Genomic DNA, 27072 nt, shown 5'->3' with positions numbered 1-27072 from the left:
GCTCTTGACAGGCAGCAAGGCTATAAATAGTACTGGTGCTAAAGCGTTTTCATCTTAAGTTTAAGATACTTGGTTAGATGAGTTTTGCGAGAAGTTATATCCAGACAGAAGCCTGAGAGGGCCCTTTGCGGCAAACCTCATAAAAGGGCAGATAAAAATTACTCTGAAGCTTCACTAGTGTAGCAGCCTTGTTTCTAACAATGATTCATAATTTATGAACCACCAGTAAGTTAAAATATGTGCTGGGAAGAGTCCTACATTTTTGTTATAATTTAGTTAGTTAGTTTTTCATTCATTCATTCATTCCTTTATTCATAGGTCGAGTTTGGATTTGCAACATTGCATTTGAGGGACCTGTGTGACATCCATTTGGAAATACATATAATAGGCGGTTGAAAATTTTTGAGCACAGAGAGGTAGGTTAGTCAGAGGTGAAAGTGCAGATATCATTAGAATATGGAGGTAGAATTTAAGGCTATGCGAAGAGATAAGAATGCCCTGAGAAGAGGGCTCAGGGACAATCTGTGAGTGTCTCTAATTTCTTCCATAGAGATGAGAGTAAAGGAAGAAATGGAATATGATTATGTTTGTTTTTTTTTTTTTTAAGGTGGGAAGGAGGAGGACTAGAAAAAGCGAAGTAAGATGGCCTCAGTCTTTTTTTTTTGTTTTAAAGGCAAAATCATCTGCAGGAACTAGAGGGGCAACAGGGTGGTGGGTGAGAGCTTAGTCAATATTTGAGATAGCCATTGTGAGAATATTATAGGCAGTCAAGATAAGGTAGATAAAGGAGTTCTGAGCTATTCTGATGGCCCTGCTCAGAGGGGTAGCTGGAGGAAGCAGGTGGTGCCTGGTAAGGGTAAGGGCTACCCTGTCACTACTTTTATATCCATAGCAAGTACACGTGCTTTATAAAAACTGGTTGAATTCATTTGGATGGTCTACTGATGGAGATCTGCCAAGCGAGAACAGTGATAGTCAAGTAGGGAGACACTTGAAGCCTGACTTAGTGTTTATTAGGTGAAGAGGAAGGAGCCCAAGGCCTGGAGGGCCCAGTGTGGCTGCAGACCAGTTGTAACAGAACTGGGAACTTAAAGAAGTAAAGAGATCCCTAATGATAATGAATTTTTTTTTTTTTACCTTGCTATTGAGTCACTGACAGGGACTCTTAACATCTGTATGAAACATTAATCTTATTTCATCAGCATTTTAAAGCAGCACTTCAGAAGGAACAGTCTGTATTTTTAAACCAGGTCAGTGAATACTGAAGCCCTCACAGTTTGGCTTGCCATGTCATGTTCTTTCATCACCAGGCTATTTTAAGATAATTTCTTGAAGATAAATTGCATCCTTATCTTGTTTGAAGATCTTTGTGTGGGCATCCAGATAAACTGTTTTAAGAAAAAATCTAAAGTGATTAAATTTTATCTTTTAAAGCAAAATTTGGGAGATGTATTTCACAGATAAATATTTGGTTAGGATAGGAGACCTGTAGAAAAATAGAATTTGGCAAAATGTCCTTCTCATACCTTGGTGGAATTGACCTCTGCACATTAATCCTGTCCCCCAGAGACTCTCTGTCTGTTCTTTCTCATAGGCTTTATGGTTGGTACAGAATATGAAGCTGGAGGAATTGCCAAGGATGGCGCCAAGTTGGTGGGTGCCTTATCCTGTGCCAACGTACCTAAGATAACTGTCATTATTGGGTCATCTTATGGGGCTGGATACTTTGCGATGTGTGGCAGAGCATTTAGGTAGGTGATTGTCATGATTTTCTCTGAAAGAATCATACTTCAATTCAGGTTTATTCAAAATATAGAATGGCATTCACAAGTTTTGATCAGTTTTACTGTAGTCTGTATCATCGAGAGCAGTGGAATAAAGTTTAATATTAAGGGTACTACTTGGAAGAAGTCCACAGCAGGAATCAGGAAATATTTTGAAATGGCCGATAATGAAAATACTAGATATCATAACTTGTGTGATATGGCTAAAGTCCTGCTTTAAGAAAGGTGTGTAGACTTAAATATACATCATGGGAAAGAAGTAAGGTTGAAAATCAATGAGCCAAGTAGCCAGCTCAAGAAAGCACATATAATCAATATCAGGAATGGAAAATAGACATGACCATACATAATAAGAGGATACTTTGAATACTTTTATATCCAGTAAATTTAGATAAAATGTAAAGACACAATTTGTCAAAACAGATCTCTGAATTGCCTGGAGAACTTAAAAACCCTAACCATGTTCAGGCACCACCTCTGGAGATTAGTCTGGGGTGGGTTCTAGGCATTGGTGTATTTTCTTAATCCCCAGATGATTGTAATGTGCAGCTAGAATGAAGAACCACTAATTTAAAAAGTAAACATGGGCCTCTGAAAATCCCCGTGTTGTGCAATGAATTAATTTGATCATTCTTTCTTTTTATTCCTCTGTAGCCCAAGATTTCTTTACCTGTGGCCAAATGCTACTCTCTCAGTGATGGGAGGAGAGCAGGCAGCCACTGTGTTGGCAACAGTAGCAAAGGCCCAAAGAGCAAGGGAAGGGAAACAGGTAAATGCCATTTCTCCTCAGTCTCTGAGTTTGGCTTTCAGATACTCTGAAGCCAGTGAGCAATGCACCCAGACCTATTGGAGGTGCACTGCTCGTTGGCTTCATGGGTCAGGAGTCCAATGTGCAGGGCCTGGCTTTTTGGAAGATGCTGACCTGGAGGTTGTTTCAGGAATTTGGATTCTTTTTCTCTTTTTAAGAGCCATTTCATTTGAGGTACCTTTTTGCCATAATTTACAAAATTTTCAGAATCCCAAGAAAACACTTCAAGAAACTGCCTGCAAGTGCCTGAGGCATAAAGATGTTTGATTCTTAGTCATTCGCAGTCAGCGAGCTTTAAATAAATCTGATTTACTTCTTTGATTTTATGACCTAAAGCAGAAGAATTTTGTTTTTTCTATTTTACTTTTAGATTCTTATTAAGGGTACCTTGAGTGGGCAGGCTCAGTCATCTAATGTGAATAGATTAACATTATTATACAGTGAAAGTATAAATGAAGAAAAATGGAAAGGGCTCTCTGGAAGCTTCATGAAAGGCACATCAGCACGTCATATTTTTAAAATGAATTCCTTTGTGTTTCTGTTAGTCTTCTGACATTTTGCATTAATTTTTATTGGTTATAGCTTTTAACTATTTGCATAAGCCTCAAGTCTTAAAATGATGTTGTATGTTGCTGAAATTGTTATGTGTACTGTTTCATCATAACAAGACAGAAAATGGAGGAGGCCCTGTCTCCTCAGGCTCTCAGTCTTGCCATTTAGGTAGCAGCTGGTCAATCGCCTAGTTTGTGGAATGGAAATAATATAAAGCTGGAGGCTGGTTCCTGCCTCTCTGAGTACATTTCACGTATGCCTCACATCCCCAGTCATCCTTTCCAAGTAGCAGGCACTTTGCAGACTTAAATTGAAGGTTCAGATTCACTTTAGAGCCCAAGCAAAAAGAAAGCTTTACTTGTGTGTGTGTGTGTGTGTGTATGTGGGTGGGGAGTCTAATATTTTGGAGATATGTTTGTTTTAAACTCTAGCCTAGTATGGTAATCTCTTGTTAAATAATTGTTCTTTGATTAATTTGATATACATATGTATAAGTTCATCTTTTTCTATATACGAAATGAAAGTACAGGATTTTAATGGTTCTCTCTGAAATCTTGACTTATGAATGATAATTAAACTGTGAAACTAGATAAAAGAAGGTTGGATTTATTTGAAATAAGTTGAAAATAGTTTTCAGGGTTTTAGAATTAATATGCATCAAGTTTTTACATCTGAGTTAATAATCACTTGTTTCTGGCAATACTCATGGACAAGCCATTAAATTTTTAATTAGAGAAAAATATCTCAGCTATCTGGGAAATTAAAGAGGTTACTCAAAGTGTGGTTGAGGTTTTACCCTTTTAAGCTTTAAAATGTTTAAAATTTTGGCTATTTTGGCTGAAAATTTCCTCCTTTGCCACTTTTTTAAACAGAAGCTACTAAATGTAATCTAACCCTTTTGTTATATTGGATAATTCACATCCATGTTTTACCCTGCTAGAATACATGATACCCTTGTTTTTAACCTTACATTAAACAGCCTCAGTTGTCTCTGATAAGGACGATAGAAGGGTGCACTATTTGATCCTTATAGCTCAGATGAGAATTATGTATGTTAAAGCAGCACTTGTTATCTATACACCTCTGTGCAGATGCGGTTGTGATATTATTCGTGATACCGGTTGCTCCTTTTTTCTCGAGGTTCTTTTGAGTGGTCTGTTCTACTGCAACAGACTTACTCGTGGCCCCTTTTCTTGCAGTTCTCCAGTGCTGATGAAGCTGCTTTAAAAGAGCCCATTATTAAGAAGTTTGAAGAGGAAGGAAGCCCTTACTATTCCAGCGCAAGGTGGGAGCCAGAGAGAATAACTAACTCCTTGACGGGTGCATGTTGGCAGTCAGGGAAGCAGCTTTACAGGGATCTGGGTGTCGGGCTGGAACTAAAAATAATGTTTAGACAATTTTGTACTGTTGTCCCTATCATGGGAATGCCTGCTGTGAAACACAGTCCCTCCTCCTACCGTTGGTTTGATTCTGCCATCCTTCACTCCTCTTCCTTTATCCCATTCCTCTTTTAGGTGGGCCACAAGGGGGTGGGAAGTTAAGACTTATAATTCTGACTGTGTCATTTTCAGGAATTCGTTGTTATAATTTTTGTTAAACCCATGGATTCCTGGCATCCCCCTCTCTTTGATTATTTTGTTTCTACCTCATTTTAAGCATGAGATTGGTTGATTGATTGAATACTTTTGGGCACTTGTTAACAAGTATGCTCGTGCATTAGTCACAGTGAAGGTCCCTGTGTCAGTATCAAGTAATTACCTCTTACACCTGTGCAGCTCTTGGTTTTGTTTGTTTCTTATCTCACTTAATAAAGTTATAAATGATCAATACCTGTCCCAGCTGGAAACTTGCTGGCATGTGCTTTTGGACCTCTTTTTCCAATAACTTTAATGTTCTTCATTCTGAAGAGTAAGCTTCATGGGTTCCTTTTATCCCTTAGGCAGATGGAAAAGAGGAAATAACTATTTTTGTCTTTTGAAATTAGGCTATGCTGTGATTTATGCCATTTAATGGTGAAGGCAAACTGGAGAGGAGGGAGAAAAGAAAATCAAAGTTAGGATCCATTTCAGTCTTTTGAACCTATGTTCAAAGACCAAACATACTTATTTTCAAGAGTATAACTAGTTTCAGAATTCAAATAATACCATTTGAGATTCTTTAAAAGCCTGTTTCTCTTCTTGTTAATATCTTTTTTAATAACCAATTTTGTTGAGGTGGGTCATTGATTCATTGAATTAAGGACAAAATATTTTATAGCCTCTGATTTGAGAAATAAACATGTGTTTCTTTTTTTATGGTAGCCAGTAGAAGCAAAGAAGAAATAGAAAATCATACAAAAGGTTTAAGAGAAAATATGTATTGTAAATACACCGACAGTTTTTATAACATAAGATTTTAACCGAAACTCACGACAGCTGAAATAGTAAACTTTGAAAAATAGCATACTTTGTGTGAGCCATCAATTTATTTTTCAGCCCCGGCTAAGCTGTTTTTTTTTGAGAAAGACTGAATCCATTATTATTTTCATACTTACATTATTTTTTTAATGGATTATATTTAAAGCAGGAGAACAAATGGCCCAGATAGACTTATCTTTGGAAATAAATATTGAAAGACAATTATAGTTTTCTGTTACTATCTGTGGATGCTTAACCCTTCCATTGTAACAATTGGTAGCACGGAGACAGCAACTTTCAAAGATGAAAGGATTTTCAAGCCAGTTTATGGTACCTTCCTTGGGTTTAATAAATCTCAATTTAACAGAAAAATTCTCTGGTCTGTTTAGGCTTCCACATAGCTTGATCTGTCTTTTCAGAGAGTGCTGTCATCGTCTGCCACTGTAACTTCCTGTGCTTTTCGTAATCTTTACATGTTACATATGTAGCATGCCAGTTTTATTCTCAGTTTTTATAATTACACTTTTTAGGCATTGGATTAAAGCCTCTAATCTGGAGCAGTCTTTTTAATGACTGTCATGAAGCAGTACCTCCACCATACCTCTGCATCACTGTTTTTGCTGTGTTACTCCGCTGTAGGCTTCAGAAGGGATTGTAATCAATTGACCTGGTTACAAATTACATGAGTGGCCTTTTTTTAATTGGCTGTTGATACCGCAGGGTCCCTATTATGAATGTTTTATGAGCAGAGATTTGATTCATGGTCTGTCAATGTTAAGTATGGTTTAATAATTGATATTGAAGACAGTTTGTTTAAAAAAAGCAAGACTGCCACTAACTAATGACCTTTAAAAAAGCAGTATTTCTCATTCATATTTCTTTGTAAATTTGAGGTTGTTAGTGAAAAGTAAACTAAAATTTCTACTTAAAAGTTTCTTTTGAAAGCAATTTAAAACTATTACTTGTATTTCCTAATGTAGCAAAAAATAAAGGACTACATATGATGGTATTTTATTAATAAAGTATACTGAAGTCTATTCGATAATTTTAATAGTTTCTTAAGAGATGGGGGAATTTGGGGGAATATACCTTTTGCAGTAGAGACTATTGTCTGGATTTATGTGGCTCTTCATATTAACAGGAATACATCAATTAGACTTATATGTTTGTGTGGGCAGAAGAGGGACAGGAAAGTTTTTCGTCAAATAAGTAAAAATATTTTTAAACTTGGGATTATTTTGTGGTTTCTTGTAGCAAACTGTTCTTAAAGCCATAAACTTGATTTGACATTCTGTTGGGATCTGGGTTGAAAGTCTTTTCATTTTTCTTTCTCCCTTTTTCCCTTTTCTTAAATATGGTTTCAGCTGCAAGATTATAATACACAGAAGCAAATCAGTAAATCTATATCTATATGAAGGAAAACCCTCTGAGCTTCTGGGTAGGGATTGTATAAATGATAGTTTAGGGGTGGGTTCCTACTCACTCGTGTTTTGTTTTGTTTTTTTATCAGGCTGTGCGATGATGGGATTATTGATCCAGTGGATACCAGACTGGTCTTGGGTCTCAGTCTTAGTGCAGCCCTCAATGCACCAATCCAGAAGACTGACTTTGCTGTCTTCAGGATGTAACTGGAATATCAAGACTCTCCATTGGACATTTAGAGAGGTTTTTCTGTGGCTCAGCTTTACCACCCATAAAATGAAAAGAATACCTACCATTATTCTTTCTAAACCACAAGTAGTATGAAAAGTTCTGTAAGTTTTAAATTCTAAGTATTATCAAGACTATTAAGATAAAGTTGTATTTCTACTGAAATGATTGTTTTGCTGATTATGTACAATATTTTAACATACTTATTATTTTTAAGTACCTATTTTCCCTCCATCCACCGTGCTACTCCTTCCCATAATAGGCTTTTTTGCTGTCTGCTCTCAGGGCTCTGTCTCCTACCCATTCTGTCCTCACCTGACCCCTTGCTGGCTTCCACTGCAGGCAGCCCTCTCCAGGGCCACCATTGACCTCCATGTTGCCGAAACCAGTGGGTTCTTTTCTGACTTTATCTGACTTAATTCTGTGTACATTCAAATCATTTGAACACTTCCTCCTACAAATGCTATTTTTAGCTTCCATGTTGTAACATTCTAGGTTTTCAACTAACCTCTGTCCATTCTTGTTCAGGTTCCTTTGCAGGCCCCTCTTCCTCTGCTGATTCTTTCACCCCTTCACCATTTGTCCTGATTTTTCATTAGTAATAATGAATACATTCTTATTCTAAAAGATACAAATAACACAAAAGTATCTTTTTAAAAAAATTGTGGTAAATATACATAACAACACTTCCCATTTCAGTCATTTTTAAGTGCACAGTTCTGTGTCAGTAAGTACATTTACGCTGTCGTGCAATCATCACCACCATCCATCTCCAGAACTTTTCAGCCTCCCAAACTAAAACTGTTACTAAACACTAACTCCCCATTCCTTCTCTCCCAGCTCCTAGCACATCATATTCTTAAATGTACGTATTTCTCATGGTTTGATTTAGTCTTGCTGAGCCATTTCAGCCCTTCTTATGGCTTCTGTTGCCATCTAAATGTGGATGATTCTTATGTCAGCAATTCTTAACACAGTTCATCCCTGAGCTTCAGACCTGCACCTCTAACAGGTCTACTGGATACCTGCACTGATTATCTTACAGGAACTGCAGATTCAGTTAGCAGGTTCATTTGATTTTGCCCTTATCGCTCGAATTCCCCCAATTATTTTTGTCTGTAAATAACACAGGCATTAGAAGTGGTCTATTTGCATGCAGTCTTACTACTATAATTTCTCCATCACTCTTGAATTAGGATGGCCATTCTAAATACACATCTGGTCATGTTGCTTCCTTACCCAAATCTTTCACTGGTTCTCTGTAGAATTGCCAGGCCCCTAGTGCCCTCTGTGATCTTGATCTTCATCTCTTCAGTCTCATTTCTTTGACTCCTTTTTACACTCGGTGCTTTAGTCATTCTAAACTTCTAGTTCCTTAAACTTGTAAAGTCCTCTCACCTCAGGGTCTACAAAGTTCCTTCTGCTTGAACTGTTCTACTCTTCCTTCTTCTTAAACACTTACCTTTTTGTCTCTGTGACTTCCCCAGGCTGGGTAGGTCACCTACAATGTGCTCTTGTAAAGTGCCATCTATTCCTTCTATTACTTCTCTGCCTCATATGTTTCTAAAAAATACAAACATTTCTTCAATACTGTCCTCCTGCTAGAATGTAAACTCTGTGAGAGCAGGGATCCTCTTGTTTTGCCTGTATCTCCAGTGTTTGGCACTTGTAGGTGCTCAAATATTTGTTGAATGAATTTTAAAAAATCCATATTTTAATTGATATCGTCAGTCTATGTCATTTTAAAATTAAGTAATTGGTCACTTGAGCTAATGCAAATATAAAGTGCTTTTAAAATAAAATTAGTATTTTAAACATTTGTGTGTGATGTTCCATTTAGGCTGCATTTGCATATGTATCAGAAGTCAATTTAGTTTGAGGGTGTTTTGAGATGTGCACCAATAGATGATATCAGTTCAGATGTAATTTGCATTCTTAGAAGAATGTCGGAGGCGGTCATCAAGGGGACTTTAACTGTTTCCACTTCAGTCAGCAGGGCCGCATTCCTTCCGGAGCCTTTGAGGGGAAAATCCATTTTTTCTGTTGTTTGTTTGTTTTTTAGCTTCTAGAGGCCTCCTGCTTGCTTTGTAACTTTTATGGATTTCAGTATGTTATCAAACACATATATGAGCATTCCAGAGAGCCATTTAATTGACTCAAGAGAAGAGTTTACCATAGTACAGGGGCAATTTTATTTTCTGTAGCACCCAGCATTCCAGTATGTCTGGCAGTTTTTTCTTTGACAGAGGTGCTACTCCTTCCTGTTATAGAATAGAAGTATCTCAGGGAGAACAAAGTTTTAGAAGGTGGGGATTTAATAGAGAATTTACTGGAGAGAAAACATGAGCAGAACTAATTGTTAGAAGTAGGGTGGAAAAACATTTTTTAATGTGTAATTCAGTGATAAGACATGAACAGGTAGAATTTTGGAATATAGCAGTCCCTCAAATGACGGCGTTTTACGTCATGTCATTTGTTGTTTCGTTCAGCATCATTTTGTTATGACACTGATGGGGGAAAAATGGATTCTGGGCAAGAGCCACTGCGTGTATTTTCTCCTGAGACTCTGGGGGTTTCTTCCCATGTCTGAAAGATGTGGGCATCAGGTGAATTGGCATGTCTCAGTGTCTCAGTCTGAGAGAGAGAGAATGGCACCTGACTCTGGTCACCTGTGATCCTGAACTAGATAAGTGGGTAAGAAAAGAATCATCTCTTGTTTTTGTTAATCTTTTGTAAATGTATGGATAGCTCACACTTCTTTCAGTGTTGAATATTAGAAGTGTTTTGGGTCTTTATTAGAAGTTTGGCGATGTTTCATTTTAAGTCCTTTGCTTCGAGTCAAAGTTTCTGATAACATATCTATGACATTCAAAGGACTTACTGTACCAAGAGATTTCTACAGAAAACATATTTGACATTTTTTTCAACCATAGCTCTATTCATCACATTCCTACAGCTATAATTAAAAATTAGTTTATTTAAAAATTATTTATAATTTAAAAGCCAGCAATGTTATTTATAGAAAAATTAGAATAAAGAAAATAAAGTAAAAATTTTCCATAATCCCACCATCCAGAGATAACTTTTTGGCAAAAGTTGTTCTGTAATCTGCAATGTAGTGTAAACGTATTAACATGTTACATGTCTTTTAATACTTTATAATAATTTTGATGTTGCATGATGTCACATTGTATGGCCACCCTATTTGATTTCCCTACTTCCCTATTGTTGGTCATTTAGGTTATTTTGGGTTTCACACTATTATCATTAATGCTGCAGTAAATACCCTATGATTTCTTTACATAACTGATTATTTTATTAGTACAAATTCTGAGAAGTAGAAGTGTTGAATCAAAGTATATGTAGATTTTTAAGGCATGTTGCTAAATTCTGCTCTATAAATGTACTTTTATGCTACAAATATTGCTGGATATAATGATGACCCTGATTCTTTGATATACTGAAATAACTTCCAGTGGAGTTAAACTGTTTAGTTGTGTCTAAGTGATAATGTTACATTAGTAACAAGTTGTGAAAACTCAGCACAAATGCATGGGAGGCACCATGGTCACGGAAAGAGCCCTGGACTGGGAGAAAGAACTGGGAGAAGACCAGTTCAGCCCTAGTTCTGCTACTAAAAAGTTAGGCGAACTTGAGGAAGGTGGGAGGGGAAAATCGGCCTCTCTGACCCAGCAGTTGTTTTCCTTCTGTCTTTTCAGATGTCTAAGTTCTTTTTCTACGTCCCTGAGTTTCCTTTATTTCTACCAGTACTGGGGCCAGTGTACTGAGGGGGTGAGAATTAGAGGGATGGAAGGTTTTTGAAGGTGGATGTTTAAAAGAGAACTTAATGAAGAGGAAACATGACCAGAACTACTTGTTAGAAGTAAGCTGGAGGAAAAAAAAAAATAGGGCATGCTAACGGCTTTTTATTCTACGTATAAGTGTGCACCAGATGACTTGGCAGGACTGATGGTGGAGACCATTCGCCAGGATGATGCATTCTTCATCTTTGTCAGAGTTCATTTTATTCAGTTGAACTAATATCTACTAAAGGTCTACTCTGTGTCTGGCTTTGGGGTGGGATACATTGATTAGGGATTAGTGTAGCATTGTGCCTGTCCTTGAGCAGCAGCGAGCCAAGTGACTTGAGAGAGTATTTTCACCTGCACAGTAACCCTCCGTTTTTTGGGAACTACCCCTCCCCTGTTCTGTGAAGTCTTGGTGAGTGTTGAGCAAAGAGCCCTGGTCCACAGCCGAGAGCTGGACACCACACTGAACTTCGGCCAGGCTAACTCCAGTGCTTGACTCTTGAGCAGAGGGACAAAGATGAAAGACAACTGGCCACAAGTTGTTCCAGGGCACTGTTACAGGCTGTTCGTTCATTCTTGCTCTGGGCTCCCTGGCGCTCTCTTTACTGAGCTTCTGTGAGCCCGAGGTATCCTGGCATCCTGCGTTTTTCCAACAATCTTAAAAAGAAAATTGCCAGAGTCAGGCTCCAGTGCTTATAGTCTAACTAACTGGTAGAATGTCCTTCAAGTCAAAAATTAAAATAAGTTTCTCTGTATTTTCAAACTTAATGAAAGCTTTACTGCTGCCTGAATTATATAAAACTCTTCAGAAATGAAACTACTGGAACATTGAAACAAAGTCAAAAAGATAAAGGCGACAAAAGAGTAAACCGAGGGTATTGGCCGTCTGGTACACAGGGCATTCAAAGGAGGCTGTGACTTCACACTACTGTCAATAGTGAGGATGGATCAAGTATTTTAATTGTCATAAGGGAAACTTGATTTATTGCAACCTTTTGATCACTGAAATATGTCACTGAGCAAGATTTTAAGTTACTCTTAATTGGAAACCTGGCTAAAAAATCTGACAATCTTTCACTGGGAATAATAAAGACAGCCATACCAAGAGACAGAAGATAAAACTAAGTGACTTCTTAGATAGCCTTAAGTGATCTTTTGGGCAGTCTTAAGACCACAGTGCTGGCCTTTTATGAATGGTGAAGAAATTGTCCATAATTCTCTTGAAATGTTAATACTTTGCAAATATTCATGAGGCTCCTGTTCTTATTTTGGAACTATTGATGTTTTTCTTTTAACTTTGTCTCAATTTTAATATGGCATGTCTTCTAGCCTCTTTCCACTATGAGGGATAGAGGAAAAGTAACTTGAGGATCAAGTTCCTAGAGCTAAACATTTTAAGTAAAGAAACAGTAGAGTCTTTGAACTGAAGCTTAATTTAAATCTATAACCAGAATGGATTTCACATTCTGAGTAAGAGAACCAGAATTTCTTTCTGGACAGAGGGCTCAATTTCAAATCAAGGATTTGGTTTTTGTCTAGGTGGTGGTACTAGCTAGCTGCCTAACCTTGGGCTAGTCTTTCCTTATCTCTTAATACAGGGTGGGACTAGATTAGTGGTTTTCTCCTCTGGTTTCACATTAGAATAAACCGAGGCGTTAAAAAAACAAAACAAAACACAACAAAACAAAAAACTTCTGCAATCAGAATCTTTGGAAGAAGCAACAGGATATTTTTTAAGGCTCCCTATAAACTGCTTTATAACAATGGTTCTTGAAATTCAACTGGCATCAGAATTGCCTAGAGAGCTTCTTGAAACACGGATTGTTGGGCTCCATCCCAGGTTCTGATTCTATAGGTCAGGAGTGGGCCCCACAATCTCTATTTCTAACATGTTTCCAGCTGATGTTACTGGTCGAGGGATCACCCCTGACTGCTCTAGATGATCTTGAAGTTCCTTCCTAGCTCTAAAATTTTAGGATTCTGAGATCGATTTCTGCTTTGGTGATGTTATCACTCTTGTGTATTTTTGGTTAGGTCATCGCACATTTATTTCCCTTTCTTTCCCTTCCCATTTTCAGGGTAGGGTGAATCTATCTTAACTTCTTGGTCAGTGATTCATAGCCCCACTGAAGACTAGATTCACCTGAGGAACTTCGCTTATGAAATATCCTGATGCCTAGGCTGGGCTCCAGATGACTAAATTATACTCTTTGAAGGTAGGTTGCAGGTATCAGTTTTTAAAGCTCCCTGAGATGATTCCAATGAGAGGCCAAAGCTGAGTCATTTCACAGGATAAGGCTAGATCAGAAGACTTCAAAATGGAGTAATTGGTAATTTCGAGACACTTCTATGAATTTAAAATCTTAAGTTGTATATACATTTTTTAGGGACAGCTGATGGCCTAGATAAAAGTTTACCTTATTTAACTTCTGTATGTTCCTCATTTCTGGCTACTGAAAGTGGTTACCAAGAGCTGAAAGTTTCCAATGAGATTCATCCAAGGCGATGGAAAGAAATAAGATCAGAGCAAAAACAAACAAGCAAAAACAGAAGTATTTTACATAATGGGCCATAATGGCAGCTGACATTTTGTTTCCACTAAATTATTTTCTGAGTCATTTCTTTATGCCCTGGTGCCTTTGTTGTAACTTCTCAGTGGATTTTAAAGAGTTCTTAAATCTCTTAGGACTTCTGTCAGTTCCTCACTACCAACCAACCATAACTAGATAAAAAAATATATATCAGCTCAGGTGGTTGATAATTAAAGATGACATTTAAATATTCTTATTATGGCAAACTATACATAACAAAATATATCATTTTAACCATTTTTAAGTGTTCAGTTCCGTATATTCACAATGTATAGCCATCATCACAATCCATCTCCAGAACTTTATTATCTTCCCCAATTGAAACTCTGTATTCATTAAACAATAATTCCCCACTTTTCCCTTCCCGCCACCCCCCCCCCCCGCCAATGAGTTTGCCTATTCTAGGTATCTTATGTAAGTGGGATAATACAATATTTGTACTTTTTATGTCCGGCTTATTTCACCTGACATAATGTCTTCAAGGTTCATGGAGATCTTTTTGGTCAAATGTATCCATGTCACTATTGAATTAGGTTCTTAAAGGTGTCAGTCTTATTTCAGTTAAACAAACATACAAGAAATAGAGAGTGCTTCTATTTCCCCAGAGCATTTAGGCAACCCTGTGGGATAGGCCGCGGTGGTGTGCGTTAGTCCTGCTTTCAGCAGCAGCATCCACCGGAAACATGGATGTCACTGTGATTCTTTCCTCTTCCTTACCCTGACATTCAATTGCTTGACAAATCTTATTGATTCTACCTCTCATATTCCTCCCCAAATCGTCTTTTTTTTTTTTTTTAAGTCCCTGAACTAGCCTAAATCAGATTTCCAGCTAATCTCACTTGAGTGAATATCAAAAACCTCCTACTCAGTGTTCCTGGTTATCACTGCCATTAGTCATTATTTCATTAATTTATCCAACAAATGTTGTATTGCACAATACTTCTTGCCAGGCACTAAGCCGACCTTGTAAGTTACAGGGTCTTCTACATAGGCATTTGAGCCATTTGTCTCAAATAAATCTGATTTTACCCATGTACATCTGATTCAAGAGCCCAATTTTTCCCAGTCCACTCACTACCTTCCAATAGAGGATGGAATAAAGATTCAGAACTCTTGGCAGGAGAAATTAAGGGTTCAAAACAACAGGAAATTTAAGAGTAATAAGTACAGAGTTCTACATCTAAATTCAAGAAAATGAAGATTTATGTACAGAACTAGGGAAATCTGGCTTTGTAGCAGTTCATATGGAAAAAAAAAAGACCCTGGAATTTTGGTGATCAGAAGGTTGATATAGGTTAAAGTGTGATGGGACTCTATAAGAGCTAGGCTAGCCACATTCTAGGCTGCACTAATTTAAAGAATGTCCTAATCATGGGCTATAATAATCCCTATACTTTAGTCTGATTATTGTCTTCAGTGCTATAAGCCATATTTTATAAAGAATATTATTGAACTAGAGGAAGACATGCAGGGAGGTGTTTCTGAGGCCTGAGAAGTCTCCTTGGCTATACTTAGGAACTATGAAAAAAACACAGATTCCTGGGATCTACCCCTGGGTATTTTCAGGTGATTTTAATGCACATCTTAGTTTGGGTGCCACTGATATGAACAATGTGATCAGGAAAATATTGAAGGAAGTGGATATTTAGCTTCAAGAGAGGACCAGCAATAGATGTAATATACTTGGAAAAGGTATTTCCAAGATCTGGAGGTCTGTCATTTGTAAGTTGAGATGGCAGAATGAGGGGAAGGTGTAGAAGATTAAAGAGAAGCCTGGATGTCAGGGATGCTGTAAGGCAGTACATTATTATTGACTAAAGTCACAATTCTATACATTTGGTCTCCAGCATGTATTCATCTTCTAAATGAAAATTTATACCCTCTGACCAAAATCTCTCTATTTCCCCACCACTCAGTCCCTGGTAACCACCATTCTGCTTTCAGTATTGATGAGTTTGACAATTTTAGATTCCACATATAAGTGAGACCATGCAGTACATTCTTCAATTGCAGACCTCCCGGACCTTCCTTAAAAACATTTTTTGATCATGCCATTCTCTTGCTTAAATACTCGTTTTGGCTCCCTATCACTTAGGGATAAAATTTAAATATCTTTTCTTGTTAACCTTGAGTGTTCTGGGCCTGGCTTAAATTCTTTAAAATTAAAAAAAAAAATCAAATAATACTTACCAATAGTTAAAAAGATAAATAGAACAGATAGGCTCATAACAGTCCCCTGATCCACCTTTCTTGTCCATTCTTTATCCACAGAGGCAACTGCTTTTAACCGTTTCTATTTTGTTCTTTTGGTGATATATATATATATATAGCTTTTCAGCTCTAGAAATTATTTAATTCTTGATATAATAAATCAAAATTTTAGCTGACTTACACAGCTATTTTCTTCTCCCCTTGATATGGTTATATTACCACAGGTTCATAATCTTTAGTCTAAAGTTTCAAAATTCAAAAAGCCATGAAATCCAAATGCTTTTGCTTTTGTTGTTGGAAGTTTGATGTCAAAATCTGTTTGGTGGCACATTCAATTTCTAAACTATCACATGTGGTTAATGGTGATGAAGCATCTACTGAAGCAAGCATCTTTGGGGGAGGCTGCTGCACTTGACCATTGTGGCAGTAATGATGACTACAAAGGACAACAGCCTGAGATGGATCCTTCTGGGCACTTTGGAGCATGTAGAGAAAGAAAATGTCAAGAGTAGACTTTCAAATTTTCAGCTCTAGTTACTGAGAACCAGAGAGCTTCTATGGCATCCCTAAAATTATCTTATTTTTTATAGCCACAGAGCCAATCTTGCTAAAAATGAAACACAGAATTTAACTGAATTCACAGCATTATCATGTCTCTCCTGTGAAAGTTAGGACATTGACTAAGAAAGAATGAGACTTTACAGACTTGCAATGGGGATATCTGATGGGATCAGATGAAGCCGAGAATTTTGAATCCCCAAGTCACTCTGAGTTTTATTATTGCTTTGGGATATAAGGACTTACGTATGGCCCCATAATGCACTGAGACACAATATGGATGATTAGAGGAAAAAATCTTCCACTAAAAACCAAAGAGGGTGAATGCCTGGAGTTTAATGACCATGGGATAAAATGTAAAAACAAGAGTGAGTCGGAGGCCTACAGGAGAAGTGGGGCATAAGATCGTATTGAGGCTTGTCAGAGGGAACTTTCCACACCCATGGTGAGCTTCCACCATCTTGGGGAAGTTATCTTATAAGAAGATGCCTATGCCCTCAAGACCCACTCCAATCTCCCTAGATCCATAATTAGAGAGACAAGCACAAAGTCTGACATGGGAATAAATAGCTAATACCATAGAAGAACTACCGTGGTGCTGTTGAGTACATAGAAGATGTAAGGTGCTGATACTTACTGCATCTTCATTTGACTCACCTTTTTGGCTTTTGCAGAAAGCAGAAGAATCTTGGAGAATGACCTTAGATGATTACAAACTTGACTTTAGTTTTGCTTGCTCTTTCAGGTATGGTGTATATACAGTCTTGTTTCAGGACCATACCACCTGTCTTGCTCTCTGTCATAATAATAGTCCACAAAAACCTTGGATATTTTGACATCCCATATAACATTATAATGGACCACTGTTTTGATGACTATGTTTATTAGATCTGATGAACAGGAAGTAGCATGCTGCCTACTTAAGATACCTTAATAAGACATATGTGAACCACAGGGGTGGGACATAGAGCCTATGACCATTTAGGGGTCTTTTTGTGAGGTTTCTGTAAGGTGAAAGACACGTTTTTATACCTTTCATTTTCTACCAATAAAGGAAGGCATACTTGGTAGGCTGTTTTGGATTTTGGAGGAAACATAGTTGAGTGTGGTATTTCCACCCTTTTACTTTGTGATCTTTCAATTTCGGGTGAATAACGGAGTAAGAGAAGAGTAATCATCTGGCTGCAGACTACCATGCGTGGGGTTCTGGGAAAGTGTGAATTGGTTTGGTGAGCTGAGTTTCAGCTAATTTCCAGTAAATTCCTGTTTCATCCTGCTATCCTTCACACGTATCATTCATCGGGTCTGGAGCCTATCAGAGCAGAATCTTTCGATGCCTGGAACCACATCCCCACAGCCTGGCTTTGCTCCTGCCACAGTTCCAGTTCCTGTAGATACTGGCAATTTCCTTTCTCAGGTACCTGCCTCTCTCTGCATGAAGGCTTTCTCCCAGGAGAGCTTTGCTCAGCATATAGGGCAGTAGATTTAGTGCCCCAGGGACAACCCTCTACCAGGGAGGGATGGACTCTGTTGCTCTGAGGTCTGTTCTACATCCGTACTGGGATCCAGTCCCAGCTGCTCACAGCAGTAACCTTCATATCAACATGTACTTTATTGGATTTTTCTTACCTTCTTTCCCATCTTACTTTGTCCACTCCATGCTTTGGGGGGATTACCTCCCAAATAAACTACCTATAAACAAGTCTTTGTCTCAGGGTCAACTTTCGGGAAACTCCAAACTTGAATGACTGTCAAGCATTCTGAACTTGGTTTTGTAATTTAGGGGCAGGTTACTCAAATTCTCTCAGCCTCAGTTTCATTATATGTCATAAGGATTAAGTGAATATATATTATTTTATTTATCTATAATATATATGTATATGTGTGTGTAAATATATGTTGTTATTAGAGTCCACAGAAGGCACATACTAAGCCCTAAGCATTAGGTATTATTAATATAATAACTACCAGGTGACTGATACAAGATTTCAGGAGGTCAGGTGGCTTGCCCAAAGCCACGAAGGAAGTCTAAGGTGAGTCTAGAAAGATAAATACATATTTTGAGATTCAAGGACTATTTAAAAAATTCCAGCTCCAAGATCCCTGTAGCCACTGGCTTGCCTCACTAAGTAAGAGGACTTGTCAGAGACACAGTGCTGTGCCTGGGTCCAGGCAACAGGATGGGATGATTCAGAAAGTCTGTTTGATTTCTGTCACCAGAGCTCTGATATATATTTGGCACCCAAAGCTGAATGTTTCCTGAAAGGCTCGTTCAAGCCCAAGTCACTGTGTGTTCGTCTCTGTGGACACAAAGATGCCAAAAGAAACTGAACCTTAGAAAAACCGATCTCTCGATATTGGAAATGCCAGCATGGTTCCACTTTAGTTATTATACATCAAACTGTATTAGGAAGTGAATCTAAAAATATTTCTTCAGTGGTGATGCTATTGTTAAAACTGAAATACAGGTGATTAATGTCAAAGCTTCAGATTCCAAGCTTCTCTGTTTAGGCCATGGGTTTATGACAAGAATATCTGGAGTTCATCTAGTTTATTTCTCTCCGTGGGTCCCTCTGGGCTATTTGTTTATGTCCAATTTTCTTAGGTATTTGCTCAAGTGGTTGCTTGCAAATTCTGAATTGAAAGGTGGGATTAAGGAATTAGAGTCCAGTTGTTAGAGGACGTTTTTATTTCCGGGAGAGCAGCAAGTGAAAATAGTGAAATCAGCCTACATCTTTCAGTGAAACATCCTTCCTTTTCTTAAATTCCACTGTTGCTTTGAATCATGTGTTTATCATCTTATTTCATATTTTTTGTTTTAATTATTTAGTAGTTGCTCTAGGGGTTGCAATGGGCATCTTAACACATTTTTTTTTCAAATAATATTATATCACTTCATGAATAGTGTAAGAATCTCACAACAGATTGCTTCCATTGTCCCTGCCATCATTTGTGCTATTATTGTCATACCTTTTAATTTTACATTTTATAAAACCCATAATACATTGTTAATAATTTTTGCTTTAAATTGTAAATTATCTTTTGTAGAAATGTAAAACAACCAATAAAAGAGTTATTTGTCCACATATTTACCATCTGATGATGTTCCTTCAGTCCTAAGAACTTCCTTTAACATTTTTAAAGGAGTAGTGTAGGTCAGCTAGCAGCAAATTTGCCTGGCTTTCTTGTCTCTGAAAATGTCTTTATTTAGCCTTCTTTTTATTTTTATTTTTTTTGTGTGGGACAGGGCAAATAATAGTTAAATATATACATTTATAGAATGAAATGTATGCAAGCGTTTAATGTAAAAATAGATTTAAAGACATTTGCTATATAGTAAGTGGAAAATAGTTTATAGAAATGGCTATATAATACAATGATGTCATTTTTGTGTTAAAGTTATATGTGTATATTTAATCGTAGAAAATCTCTGGAATAATAAATATGGGAACGAAAACAGTGGCATATCAGTTCAGTGTCTTCTCTTTTCATATTGGAATTCTCTAAAGTTTCTAAAATGAACCTGCATCACTTTTATTATAAGAAAGTAAAATTTGTTTTAACCTATTTGGTTTTTTCTTCTAATCTTTTCGCACTGTTACTATGCATAGCTTAATAAAATTTGTTTAAAAGTTAATGTTATTTAAGTGCTCTCCTAATAATGCAAATATTAATTGATAGGATTAAAATTAAAGCATGGTTCTGAATTCTGGGCTTTGCATATATAAGTAATAGGGAGAAAATGTGCACATTTTATAAAAGTATTGGGAAAACCAAAAAGGTAGAATATTGACCTCATATACTCATTGAAGTTGAGGAAATCTTCAAGAGATAAAAGAGACATTTAATCTTTTCTCTCCTTCCCCATATCTTATTTCCCTCTCTTTCCCTAATGAACCACTCTCAGGAGCCAGGTGTAGCTTCTTCCAGTCCACTTAAAAATATTTTTACATAATACATTTATATATTAATAGCTAATGCACAGTATTATTAGAATACATATGTGTTTATAAAGTTTCCATAAACAATATTTTATATAAAATTCTGCACTCTCCTCTTTTCCTACTCATTTTATTTTGACATCTATCCATTTTTATTCCAATAGAGAAACAGACAGCTAAGTGGTTAGGATGACGGGACCTAGAGTCAGGCTGCCTGGGTCGAATTCCAGTCCTACCATTGCCAGTTGAGTGACCTTGGCAAATTCCCCATCTTCTTTGTGTTTAATTTCTTTATCTGTGAAACGTGGGTTCTAATAGGCTTTATTAGGTTGTTGGGAGCATAAACTGAGTTGAAACATGTAAAGCTCTTGGGACAGTGCCTGACAAAGGAAGTGCTCAGTTAACTGCCGTTTGTGTTGCTGCTGTTATTAAAGATGCCCCTGGCTGTTCATCCCTAAGACTAAGATGTTGAATTGTTTATTTATTGTGGAGATATAGAACTCTACTGAATCCCTTTTGTGCTTTCAAGCAAGTATTACCAACATTGCTGCATGGGGGTGGACTTGAAATTGTAGAACAGAAACTTGTCCAGTTATTCCATTGTAAGCACTTAATAAATGTGAGCTATTGTGTATATCTAGATCACTTCTTTTAATTCTTGTATAATATTACATTGTATCAATGCATTTCCTTAGGGAGGGACATTTAGGTTTTCTGTTTTTCTGTTAAAAACAATGCTGTAATATTTATCCGTGTACATGGTTCATTATGCACATGTGGCAGAATAGAATTGCTGGGCTGGAATTGAACCCAGGCCTGCTTAATGCCAAAACACTACGTTATGCTTCTCTCACTTACAGAGTCATATGTAGAGACAAATTTAATAAATGTCGAAAGTGGTGATGATCCATGGCTAATGGAAAAATTCCCAGAGATGAACACTGTCTTTGAGAGGTAGCAGTCGTCTAGAGGGCCTTTCATAGGGGAGACATTAAAAGTCTCCTCACTCCATAAATAAATCTACTGTGAGCTTTTAGCTGAATGTGATACATGTGAGACCAACAGGGGAAAAAAATCACTGGAGTGTTGTCAGCGTAAACAGTTTTTGTTGCTCCAGGAATTAGGGTTTATTAGAAAAAAAATTAATTTTATTCATTCAATGAACACTTAATCGTAGACATTTGTTGCAGGATTAAAAGTGTAGTGATTTGTGGGGACAAACAGATATGAAACATTATTTCTTTTTTAGTCTGACATAGTATTATTACTGAGCCGAGAACTATTTAATTGTCTGTGTATCAAGGAGCTCAAGGAATTATTGGATGATGTGACTAAGTTTTAGACAAGTGGTGGAATATTTCAAAATGTCAAATTAGCGAAGAATTGTAGAGAAGGAGAAAGAAACAAGCAGACAGGAGAAAAGAAAAGAGGGCTTCACTGGTGGTGGGGCTGGAGCAACAGCAGAATGTCCTGATGTGCTGTAAGCAAGTCCAGTGCCCGGGAGAGAGAACCATCTAAAGTTCATTTCCAGAGACAGACTCAACAATTTTCCTCAAGCCAACCTTTCTTAACTTTCAGCAGGGTCCCCGCACCCCAGCACCCCCTCCAAAATTTTGAAAATTTATTTCCTCTTCTTCAGGCCTCTGAGGACCCAGCTCGTAGCCCTAAAGTTGGGTCTTGTATATGCCTCTTGAGGCCCAGAGGGCCTTTTCTGTGGCCTTTAGTCCCCTGCTCTGTCCCAAGTCCCTGGCCTTCTTACTCCTCATTATTCTACCTGGTATGCCCAGACACCGCCTGCGGTGCTCTGCTGGCAGAACTGTGTCCTTGGTCATGGGCTCTGGAGCCAGCTTCCCTGAGTTTGCAGTGCCACTCTATGCCTCCTTTTCCTCATCTGGGTAAAGGTGCAAATGACAATGTCAACTCCATAGAGTTGCCAGGTAATGCTGGTAAGGCTCAGCATGGTGTCCAGAAAATGCTGCACCATTACGGTTTCATGAGACACAAGAAGAATATTTCAATATGATTGTAGAGGAAGAAGGGGAGTAGACTCAGCCTGTGAAAATTTGGGGCATTGCTTTGGCTCATTCCTATCCTAGTCCTAATCTTACCCCAAGTCTCTGAAGTGGCTGGAGAGACACACACACAGACAACAGGGAATAGAGCAGGCCTTCCCACTGAGTGGGTCCCTCCCTCCTTCAAGATGGTGGCGGCCTGGGACAGCCAGACACCCCACTCCAGGCAGGTCAGTTATGGTCAGGAACAGCCTGAACCTCTAACCTTACAGCCATATCCTTTTCTGTGTGTGCCTGACATTATTAAGGAAGCTGTTCTGAATAACCTTGGAGTTAGCTAGCTAACTGAAGCAGAGGGGAAGGTAGAAACTTGCCTCAAAATGTGATTAAAGGCAAAGAAAAACAAATCATGCTTTTTAATGAAGCATTTGAAGGAAGGAACACAGCTTACAGGCATTTTGTTCTGTTGGTGTGACCCAACTGTGTGAAGTCTAACCATTTTCCTCCTCCCTCCCCTTTCTCCCTTGTCTTCTTTGTAGACTATGTCTTATCCAGAAGTCTGCTGTGATTTCAATCACTAACAAAAGACAATAAATTAATAACAATATCCATAGATATGTTTCTCACAAATCCCCTTGGTTTCTATCGTTATATATTTTGGTTTAAAACAAGCCATTTAGAAAAAAGGGAAAAAGGAACAATTAGTCTATGGTAAACTAAAAAGAAATACTGCAAAACGTGAATTCCAAGCTTATGGCAAAATTACTTCACAGGATTTCACACTAAAACCAATCATTTAGACAATCCTTTTTAATTATAACCAATATGATTATAATTTATGTGATTTATAATTATAAAGACCCCGGGAATACAAAATTTTGAAGGATAGAAAACTAAAGATCAAACAATGGCAAATAAATCATACTTTATGAATGTTAGGTCTGTTTATCCTCTCTTGATTAATAGCTTTTAACATAGATTCAAGGTTTAAGAGGAAAACAAGTGAAATCCTCTCTCGTCCTATTCTTGCGGAAAGGCAATGTAGTGAGTAGAAAGCAAGTGGGCTTTGGATCACATCTGCTTCGAATCCTGCCTCTACCACGTGCCCAAATGTGTGACAGTGGAAGCATGCATTCTGCCCGAGTGTCCTATGTCCCATTAATAAACCTTGGAGGCTGATGTATGTTTCATACACACACATACACACACACACACGTAATTTTGGTGTATTTTTCCGGAAATCACGTACGTGTGGGTTTCACCTGATCATCCGCTGACTGCGCAAACATCCAGTGACTAGATTATAAACCATTCTTGTTAACGTATGAATGGTAACACTAACAAATTACAGTTAGAAATGCTTATAAGTGTTGTAGACATTTCTAAGTCTTTATTTACTTAATATTAAAATATTAGAATCTCTATAATATATAACATTAAACATTTATTTATTTCGATCTCAACATTGTGTGTTTCTACAGATTGTATGCGATTCTGGCTCTGTGACAGGGCGGACTCTTGCCTGAATCTGCTAAACCCTTTTTTTTAAAGAAAACAATTATTAGTTTCATGCAATTATCATTTGCTCTCTCAAGTGTTCAGCCATTAGGATCATTAAGCATTTGAAATAGCACAACATAGTTTGGATCCCAAAATCAGACTGTCAGGGTTTTAATCTCAGTTCTAATCTCAGTGATCTTAGAAAAATTACTTACTTTCATTTAGGAGAACTAAATGAATTAATCTTTATAGGGCTAAATGAATTCAATTATAATTGCTATAAAAGTCTGAAAGAATGAAATTGTTAATTTTGCAAATGATTTAAAATGGATAGTGTATTCATACTGTTAAGATACTATTAATAACTATCAAATTAATAGCCGTTAAAACTAATTTAGTGTATATTATTTTTGATACCGCTACTTAAGAGAAATACCTATATAAAGCATCTGACACATAGTAGATCTTCAATAAACAGCAATTTATTATTATTATTATTATTACTACTATTATTATTCTATTGGGAAAGAAACCAATGCTAGATTTTACTTAAAGGGCACCCATTAGATTCAGCTCTGTCTATAGAGTTTTGAGAAAGAGCAGCTTTTTAAAAGGGTATTATTTTCAATTAGCAGAATTGTGGTGACTAATATTGAGTACTATTAATGTTTCAAAGCCAAGTCATCAGTGTCCTGGGTGGCAGGGGGCTCTGGGTGTGGGCGATCGGTGCAGTGTAAGCAGGTGGCAGGTCAGGATCTTGTGGCTTTTGCCCTCTTGCGCTCTGTGCTCCTCACTGGTCCTGTAGATCTTATTTCAAAGTGTCGGCCTAGGCTTATTTCAAAGAGCTATCTGCTTAGGGTGGCTAATGATGAAGTGACCTAGATGGAAGCAGGGAAGGACTACAGTGAATGATGGATTTCAAGCTGGTTACCTCCCCTGGCTTTCTTGCTGACCCCCTTCAAAAGCACAGAGATGGCGGCAGGAAGAACAGATGGAGCCATGTGGCAAAGGGCTGATACTCACCACTCACGAGATGTGCGACTGCTTAACCTCTCTGAGCCTTAATTTCCACATGTGAAAATGGGGGAATAATTCCTGATGCTCATTTTAAGTGAGAGCTGCCTGTCAGGTGCTTTGCTCAATGTCTGGCCCAAAGTCAGGGCTCTATTAGCATCTGTTATTGGCATACCTGGCAGGGCTCTGATGTCAAAATCTATTGAGTGTGTTTCCCAAGAGTGCTAATGCATTTTTTTTCTTAAAGACTGCTGTTCGATAAGAGGCTGTATGGTATCTTAATTAATTAGATGATTATTCTCCCCACTTCTTCACTATACAAAATTGTAAAAGGTTTCTTTCCATTTTCCTAATGCTCTATATTTCAGAACTAAAATTTCCCCAGTGAATGCAGCTATAAAGGAATAAGCTCTCTGAGAGCAAGACCCAGGCTTAGTGCAGGAAAATGGTCCTTGAGATGCAATCAGTGGGTATTATCAACACCCATTTCAGTTCAATTTGATCCCAAGAAAAAGAGATCTTAGCTATTTCATTCTGGAGACATCAAATATGTAGTTTCCGGTTCTTATTATGAAGCCAGTGCTGGGTCATGTACAATGTCACTCAGTGGTACACAGTCACTCACTAGCGCTGTTGGGAACCATGGTCATACTTGATGTTTTGGGTGGCAGCCATAAGACTGTCCCTAAGCCTGAATTGTGGGTTTCCACAGGAGCCCTAGAGCAAAGGTCCAGCATAGACTCCCTTGAGAAACAACTTGGAGGAACCAGGGGTTTAAGATCTTAGAACAAAGCCATAATTGCACCTCGCAGGAGATGCTCTTGGGAAGTTTATGTTTTCCGTCAGTGGAACCCTAGGCATGCTTCTCCAGAATGAGTGTGTGTGTGTTTGTGTGTGTGTGTGTGTGTGTGTGTGTGTGTGTGTGTGTGAGACTGTCATCATGGGAGGTGGTATGAGGAGGGAGGGGGAAGCTTCTATTTCCATCCAGTTGGCTTTCCAAAAGCTTTTCTGGGGAGGGGAGAGAAACCAGGAATGCACTTGCAAAGGAGATTGAGACATTGCTGAACATGCCAGGCATCTGTGGGAGTTATCTGTACTTGCCTGGTCATGACTAGGTGTGAAGATGGCTGGCTGCAGAGAATATCAGCCCATTATGTCAGGGTAGGAGGTGCAGTGGCCCCGAAGGCTGAACTTCCGCTCATTTCCTCATGAAGAACTGTTCATTCCCCGGACACTCTGTACCTGGCATTGTTCTACTCAGACAAGACCCTCACCCACACTGAGTTTACAGTCTAAGGAACAAGATAAACATTTTACGAGGAAACAGTCAATTATAGACAATGATAAGTGTTCTGCAGGACGTGCAGTTCTGTGGTAAAGAGTAACAAAGGGTAACTATTTTGAGTGGCTAGAAAAGGACCCTTTGAGGTGACATCAGAGCAAAAGTCCTAGAAAATGAGAAGAAACCATCCTGGAGTAGGTGGGGGTTAAGGGGAGTGGCATGAAATAAAACAAATGAAGGCCTACAGCCTTGTAGATACTCAAAAAGCCAGTAAATGAGGGTAGAGAGAGAGGCGAGGACCAGATTATCTCACATCTCGGAGACCATGAAAGGAGTTAAAAGTTCATTCTAAGTGCAGAGGTAAGTTTTCAAGAGATCTAAGCAGGGGAACAAGACTCAATTTATGTTTAAAAAGAACACTATGGCTTCTATGTTGAAAAATGGGATTTGAAAAGGCTAGATGCACAGCTTGTGAGTTCTGCTGTGGAGCGTTCTGTGTTTTCCTCTTTTATAGCTTATCTCACACTGTGCTATAAGTTGTTGGATGTCCCCTTGCTCCTCCCCCAATAGCCTAGCTATTACTTAAGGGCAAATAAGTGTTCATTATTATCTGTCAGCAGCCCTGTATGCATAAAGGCTCAATAATTATTTGCTAATAAGATAAACTGCAATGAACCTTCCAAGAAAGGGGTGCAGGTTTTTAGGTTTTAAGTGTACATATACTTTTTCTGAAAACATTTGCTTTGAAAGAGATCGTTAGGGAGAAAAGACTTTTCTTCCACTCTCTTAGGTTCTGTGACTGGGACCTGTGAATTTGATTGACATTAGGCAGATGAACAGGAGAAAAGGTACACAATTTTTATTAATACTTACATGCATGTGTTTCACAGAAAAATTGTAAAACTCAAAGAAGGAGTTAGACTCAGGAGCCTATGTACCCTCCTTAACAAAGGAAAGAGCATTT

General features: G+C 38.0%; 1 protein-coding gene across 1 annotated transcript in view; it reads left to right on the top strand.

Moving 5' to 3' along the window:
• The window catches only part of MCCC2 (methylcrotonoyl-CoA carboxylase 2), a 51910-nt gene extending 42901 nt beyond the window's left edge, over window positions 1-9009 (top strand). The window contains exons 14-17 of the mRNA XM_016122202.2: window positions 1595-1751; window positions 2439-2553; window positions 4344-4429; window positions 7051-9009. Coding sequence (XP_015977688.2) covers window positions 1595-1751; window positions 2439-2553; window positions 4344-4429; window positions 7051-7168 — 476 coding nt within the window. The 3' untranslated portion in view covers window positions 7169-9009. The remainder of the gene's footprint in view (window positions 1-1594; window positions 1752-2438; window positions 2554-4343; window positions 4430-7050) is intronic.
• The last annotated feature ends 18063 nt before the right edge of the window (window positions 9010-27072 follow it).

Source organism: Rousettus aegyptiacus, unplaced genomic scaffold (assembly GCF_014176215.1).
Source record: "Rousettus aegyptiacus isolate mRouAeg1 unplaced genomic scaffold, mRouAeg1.p scaffold_m13_p_8, whole genome shotgun sequence".
NCBI classification, from domain to species: domain Eukaryota; kingdom Metazoa; phylum Chordata; class Mammalia; order Chiroptera; family Pteropodidae; genus Rousettus; species Rousettus aegyptiacus.
Note: the sequence above shows the minus strand (reverse complement) of the source record. Positions and strands in the feature narration are given on the sequence as shown.